The 7181-nt window shown below is 35.3% G+C and overlaps 1 protein-coding gene across 1 annotated transcript; it reads right to left on the bottom strand.

Moving 5' to 3' along the window:
• Nucleotides 1–294: 294 nt before the first annotated feature.
• LOC120119039 (FCS-Like Zinc finger 7-like) lies at nucleotides 295–1155 on the bottom strand. Its single transcript, XM_039138948.1, has 2 exons — nucleotides 679–1155; nucleotides 295–582 (listed from the first exon to the last, which is right to left on the bottom strand). The coding sequence occupies exons 1-2, from the start codon at nucleotides 1008–1010 to the stop codon at nucleotides 432–434; spliced, it is 483 nt and encodes a 160-aa protein (XP_038994879.1). The 5' UTR covers nucleotides 1011–1155; the 3' UTR covers nucleotides 295–431.
• Between the last annotated feature and the right edge of the window lie 6026 nt (nucleotides 1156–7181).

The following is a 7181-nucleotide window of genomic DNA, read 5'->3' as shown; positions in this document are numbered from 1 at the left end:
GATAATGCCCCCTGAAATTTTATGATCCATTTTATCAATGATTTCATCCTAAACTTTATTTATGCTTACCTTATCTAAAAAAATTATACAATTATTAATATATATATATATATATATTTCACACTCAAAATATATTTTTAGATAGTTCAGTGATGGTGATTTTCTTTGAATCTTTGTGGCATTAATAATTGATAGGATGAATATGTAGTGGAAGTAGTGATGATTGTAGCAGTAAAAGGGGGAAACCATTGAAAAAGAAGTGAAATGGGAATCCATATACAAGTGTGTGCTGATATGATGTCAAGCTCAGAACTTTAGCCATTTGCATCACCATCCACTTCTATTTATATATATATAATTAATGCAACTGCACCCACTACCATATATGACGCAAGACGCTTTCTTTCTTCTTCTTTTTCTTCCTCTAAAGCTCAAGAAGCAACCATTGGCTCGGCTTTAGAGGTCTTGGAGGTGGTCGGAGAGGCGTGGGCATGGCGGTCTTCTCTCTTTGAAGCTGCTGCAATTTCGTCCTTGTTCATCTGCTTTTCTCTGCACTCGAGACTACAAAACGCTGTATCCCCCCTGCAAAAAAGAAACAAAACGAAGCCACTGAAAAGGATTCAAACTAGGGGGGGGGGGGGAGGAAGAAAAGATGATGTGAAAAGAGTACAAAAATACCTATACATATATATGTCACGACCAGAAGCTAAGCGGCGATCACAAAGCCAACAAGATTGCAAAAAAGGAGATGCGGCTGTGGCACTACCGTCGACTACGTGGTTAGTAGAAGCCGATCTTTGCGAAGATGGGTTTTTGGAAAACACCGTGGCCGAGAAACGTTGATCGGAACGGGAGTTACCGTCGTGGAATTCAAGGTGGGGAGGGGGAGGATCGGATACGATTGGGTGTCGGTCCACGACTTCCTCCACGTCGGAGGCATCGACGACGGGGATCCCCGTCATGCTCGTCGTTCTCTTGATCGGCTGGCGTGTACGTTTTCCGAGCAACATAGTGTGTTATATACTTATATTTTTTTTTCTCTGTTCCTTTCTCGAGGGATTTGTGAAGAGAAAGAAAGGAAAAGGGAGTGGAAATGGAAGATAGTGAAGGGGGAAGAGAGCAGATAAATTAAATGACAAGGAAGAGAGAGAGAGACAGAATCTGGGCCGTTACTTGCGGGGACAGGGTCTCAAAGAAGTCCACCTCACGCTTTATTTATTGGTTTATTTATTTATATACTTATTAGCGTCCCTAAATAATTCGAGTCGAGCTTGAAAATTATTAAGTTCGAAAATTTACGAGTTTAAAATTTTTAAGTTCTACTCGAAACTCGAAATCATGAATTAAAGCTCGAAATGAAAAATAATCTTAAACTTAATTTGATTGAAACTCAAACTCAAATTAGAATTTGAACCTTAAATATATGAAAACTTTATACTGTATTTTTTGAAAGAATCAACACATAAATGTTAATATTATTAATAATTTAATTTTTTAAAAATAAAATTTTAATGTATTATATTTTTGAGTTATTTGTGAGTTTTTCCAATCGAGTATCAAATAGTTCGTTTCGGCTCATTAATAACTCGATTCGAGTTCAAGATCGAGTCGAGTCCATTCGATTTGAATATCTATCGAGTTTTGATCGAGTCGATTTCGAGTAACTCATGATATGTCTCATCTCATTTACCGTCTGTAACTCTCCCTTCTGGATGTAGCAATGGACCGGACTTTTATTTTCTTCATCTGAATCAATAAACCGGGGTTTATTATAATGAACACACTATAAACTGTTTTTACTATTCAATATTGTAATGGTAAACTTAGTTAAAATTAGAACTGAAAATGTGTTATGTAAATTGTAGAGTGGGGAGTTGGAGCTGGGAGTTTGCTTGGGCGATATATCGCCTTAAGGGTAACTCTTTGCTCACAACTACTTTGAAAATTGTGTGGAATTTGTTTATTTATTATGTGTAGAAGGAGAGAAATTTACGGATCTTTCAACAAAAATCCCTGCGGGAGGAGGTAAGGATGTAAACGAGCCGAGTTGAGCTCCAGTACCGTTGAATTCGACTCGATTTGAAAACTTAAAAACGGAGCTCAGCTCGGCTTGAAAACTCGTGAGCCTAATATTTTTAATCTCGGTTCGAGCTCGAAACCATGAATTGAAGCTTTTAAAATCTCGAAAAAGCTCGAAATAAAAAAAATCTTAAACTTAACTCGATTGAAGCTCAAACTTGAACTCCAATTTGAACATTAAATAAATGAAAACCTTATACTACATATTTTTTAAAATCAACACATAAATGCTAATATTTTTAATAATTTATTTTTTTTAAAAAAACTAATATATTATATTTTCAAGTTGATCGTGAGCTTTTCGAGTCGAGCATCAAGTAACTTATTTCGGCTCGTTGAAAATTTGAGTCGAGTCCATTCGAATTGAGTATTTATCGAACTTTGATCGAGTCAATATCAAATAGCTCAATATTTGTCTCATCTTATTTTTTGCCCTAACAATAAGAGGTAGAGTTGTTGGACTGCCCATAAGTAAAGAGAATCCAGTTAATAAATCGTATAGAGTGGAATCTTGTTTAGGGCTTGTTTTTCTTTTTTGTGGTTTTGATTATGTTTTGGTTGTATGAATTCTTGAGGTTTTTTCCTGAATAAATAAAATTCATTTATCCAAAAAAATCATTTATTATTATTTTTTGGGTAAACTAAATAAATGGTCATGAAACTTTTAGGGGTCTTGCATTTTGATCATTCAATTTTTAAAACTTGTAATATAGCCACCAAACTTTTAATTCATTTTCAATAAGGTCCCTGACGTTACCTTCCGTTAGTTTTATCTGACATAGCACATTATTGTTCTTTTTTAGCTTAATAAAATAATCCTTTTAACCCATTTTAACTCAATAAAAAATTCTCCTCACCCAAAATTGAATAAAAATCCTAAAAATCAAATTACATTCTCTCTTATTCTCTTTGTTTGATAAACAATCGAAACTAGATTAAGTCAAAATTCATTGGATGGTTGTATCATTAATCATTTCTTTATTTTGGTGCGAGCAACTTACCATGAATCCATTGATTTATGTTGCTTCCGTTTTGGCTGTCGGGTTGGCTGTCGGGCTTGCTTCTATTAGACATGGAGTTGATCAAGGTATTGTTACAGGCTAAGTTGTAAAAGGTATCGCGAGAAAACCTGAGGAAAAATACGTGGTAAACAATGAAAGAAACTCATATATTCTACTCTTTAAAGTTCTTTTTCTAATAAAGAAATAAAATTATAAAAAGCACCCATAAGAGGAAAAAGAATACGAGGAAACTTACTCAAACTTTCACCCAAGTTCTGTTCTAATTAAGAATACGAGACCTGACAAATATTAGAGAAAATAGTGCAAGTAAAAGGGTTTGTACCCTGAAGGCTTGAAGCAAAAGCCAAGATCAGTTGGGGTATACAGCTACCTTGCCTTGGGTAGGAACTTGAAAACCTAGAAATTGAACCGATATAGCCAGCTATCGTTAAAATAAGGGCGATTATACGACGTCATTTGGGAATGCTTTTTTTATTTTATTTTATGAAGCTGAAAAATAACAGTAACGTGCCACGTCAGATAAAACTAACGGGAGGTAAATTAGGGACTTTATTGAAAATGAACCAAAAGTTCAATGATTATATTACAAGTTTTAAAAGTTGGGAGATGAAAATGCAAGCGTTATAAAAGTTCGGTGACCATTTATGTAGTTTACCTTTTTTTGGTAAAAGTATTTTTTTAATTAATTACTGGTTTCTGATCTATTGATCAACTAATCCAGTTCGGGTACTGCAAAGGCGAGTGCGACCCTCCCAACCCGATTTACTCCTATTCACAATTGTTAAGATTTAAACCTATGACCTTACTTAAAGACTTAATGCCGCATCGAGCTATATACATTGTCAGTTGGGGAACTTCTAGAAGTGTAGCCGTCTCATTCTCACAAATGATCAGTGGGGACTGGAGATAGCCTTCAATATTTTTCGTTGATATTTACAAGATAACATATTTATTTGAAGTATTGAGATTTTTTTCAGAGAAAATTGTTCTCACTGAACAACCACCTCATTATTCAATTAATTTGGCCGGTCAAACTGAGATGCTATAATATATTTTAATATATAAATTATTGTCTTCTGTTAAAATAAGAAATGTAGAAAAGAGAAAAAATAATAATATGTTATACTTTTATATACACACATTTATCTATCACTTACATTAGGTGTTGTATCATTCGAGTCATCTATGTCAGCTGCGGAGATGGACTTAGGTGGGACTAGTAGGGTTGGTCATTTCTCTCTAAAAATTTAAAATTATTATATATTTATTTTTTATTAAAAAGTTGTTTTCGCCCCTTAAAATTCTATAAGTTCAAGTTCACTTCTAACATAAAATATTACGTCTGTCACTGGTCAGGTGCGGTAGACCAATAATTTAGCCAATATACCTCGAGATGCTGGTAAGTATTCTAGAAAGACAATTCAATATCTTTTATTGAAAGTGACTAATTCTTCACGCTTACGTAGATGACTAATTCTTCTTTTACATAGGTGCCTTCCGGTAATTGAAGCAAGCATTTTATGTTTAGCTTTTATAACACATTTTGAGTTGGGATGAGAATGTTTCCCCATGAACACAAAACGTGAAGTAAAAAGGATTTGGTTAAAAGAGGGTTTCGGATCGATGTCATCACCGATCAGAAAAATGTGATCGGAGAGATTAAAGTGTGGATTAAAAGAGAGGTTGAGAGAATTCAAAAATCGAATCGGTATTGTCTAAATTTTAAGGGATCAAATTAGAAATTAATCATATTTACTGGACAACGACATTGCTTATAGTTCATAGCATTGAATTTATGAAAAATGTTCAAGGCATTTATTTCACCCCGTCTGTTCCTGGAAACAGCCTGTTAAAGACTTTTTTTACAAAAGTTATTGAACCCTGCAAATGTTCCAGATCATAGTACCGAATAGGCACTGCAAATTGTTAAACCACTGTTTTATCATAAATGCTAACCCGTCTCAGCCTACATGAAATGATAGAAGAAACTTCACAAAAAAAAAAAAGAAACTACCATATCGTCAAAGAAAAAAACGATGAGAATCGCCGTGAAACGGGGACGCATGCGGAACAAAAGCCTAAGGAACAACATGGCTCATGACCGTCCCCGAATTCGATCAGCCGTATCCTCTCACCGTGACACGTCTCCGGTATGTACCCCGGCCGTCCTCGTACCGTCCCCATGCCCGAAACGCATCGGGTACTTGAGACGGACACCTTTGCCAGCCCCGTGCTTCATAGCATACTTGATTGACAACTAAGCATTCTGACCATGGAATCAGCCAATAATAATAGAAGCACCAATGTTGTCTCTATTAGCATGTTTGTTTCATGCTTCAAGTAGTTTCACTAACCGCCATTGATCCCCCACCCCATCCCACACCTCGTACGTGCATATTATTCAGGATAAAAAATGCTAAAAAGGTGAAGTGTAGTAGACGTGGACCCTAAGCGCCTATAAAGATGATATAAATAGGTAGCACTGGGCAGAGTGGCAGACAATCGAATTAAACCGATTTAATGCTGATAGTGACGCTATAACACCATTACGAATTTGGAACTAAGCCATTTTAGAAAAGGCCATAAACAAGTTATGGATAACATTATACTTGGGTTCCTCTGCATTATCATTCAAGTCAAAGGACTGGCCCCCAAGCACAGCTGGAATAGAACACTGCATTGAGGATTACTACTGTAAGACAAAATTTGCTGGTTTTCCCAATTAATTAGTCGGTAGTTTTAACAAAAACACCATTAAGGATGTCTTTACCTAAATATAACCTATACAAAATTACAGTAGAATCAGCTACCATAGAATAGGGGAGAAAATATATCTGGGGGTTTTTATGCAAAGACAAGAGACACAAAAGATGGTGTTTTAGAGATAAAAACCACCACCATAGGATATCAAAGGATGTAAATGGAAAATAATACATAGTAGCTACAAGAGCCGGGAAATTACATGAAGAAACAAAGATCTCAACAGGAATAAAATCCAGCCACAATTTTCCGAAAATGTACAAGGAGCTCAATAAAGCTTGATTTTCAACCCAAAAAAAATGCATTGAATAACAAAGAATCAAAAATACTGACAGTACTTATTAATGCTAACATGCCCTACACAAGTCCATGTCTAACACTCAACAGCCAGTAGCATCTCTGGGGTGAAAAAGACTTCACAGCTGATTATCTACCAAATCTTTGGTTAAGCCCATGTTTTTACCTCAAACTTCAACCTAGGCTTCATACAACAAAATTTTACCTCTGCAGTAAGATTGTCGACACAGCCTTACTCTATTTATGTGATTGAATAATGAGGTATGGGCCAAAAGAAAATAAGCTACTGTCTAAATACATAACCATGGAGTATTGACCAAAAAACAATCTAGCTGGCAGAATACACCCGTGGTTTCATGCATGCAGATAGAAATAGAAAAAGTTTTCATCATCATTGTATAGATCTTAGTAAATTAGTTTATGGAAACTGGATAATGTGAGCACCTAATTTCATGGAAAAAACACTTTAAGATAAAAACATTCAAACATTCAGAATGCAGAACTGCGTATCAAGTGACTAATGGAGAAGAAACATCATGAAATATGCATAAACGAAAAGAGAAAAAAAAAGGAGGAAGAAACTTTGTACGCTCTGGAAAATCCGATTATATAGAAGATGCTAGATTATTTTTGAGAAACATTAACCATTCAATTCATCCTTGATTAGTTAAGCAAAACTGGTACAAATGTATCTCAACTGATATCACTGAGCTTGAAGTTGAGTATGATAATTAAGATAACTTTTGACAAAGTAAAGTAGCTTAATCGAGCAAGCCCAAGCAATTTGATGTTTATATGCTAGAGCTTAAAACGAAACCCAAGTGGGCTCGAGCCAAGCTTACAAGATGTGCACAAGCTTCTCGAGTGTGCTCGGCTTGATTACACCCCTACCCATATTACTAAGGGTGGTAATTTAGGTGACAGAAAGCAGGACCAGAGCACTACCTCATTTATTAGATTGATAACCAAAAAATAAAATTATCAGGGACAACACAAAGTTATACATATGATTAAATCCTACAT

This window comes from Hibiscus syriacus, unplaced genomic scaffold (assembly GCF_006381635.1).
Source record: "Hibiscus syriacus cultivar Baekdansim isolate YM2019G1 unplaced genomic scaffold, ASM638163v2 tig00110330_pilon, whole genome shotgun sequence".
NCBI classification, from domain to species: domain Eukaryota; kingdom Viridiplantae; phylum Streptophyta; class Magnoliopsida; order Malvales; family Malvaceae; genus Hibiscus; species Hibiscus syriacus.
This window is presented reverse-complemented; position numbering and strand designations above follow the sequence as displayed.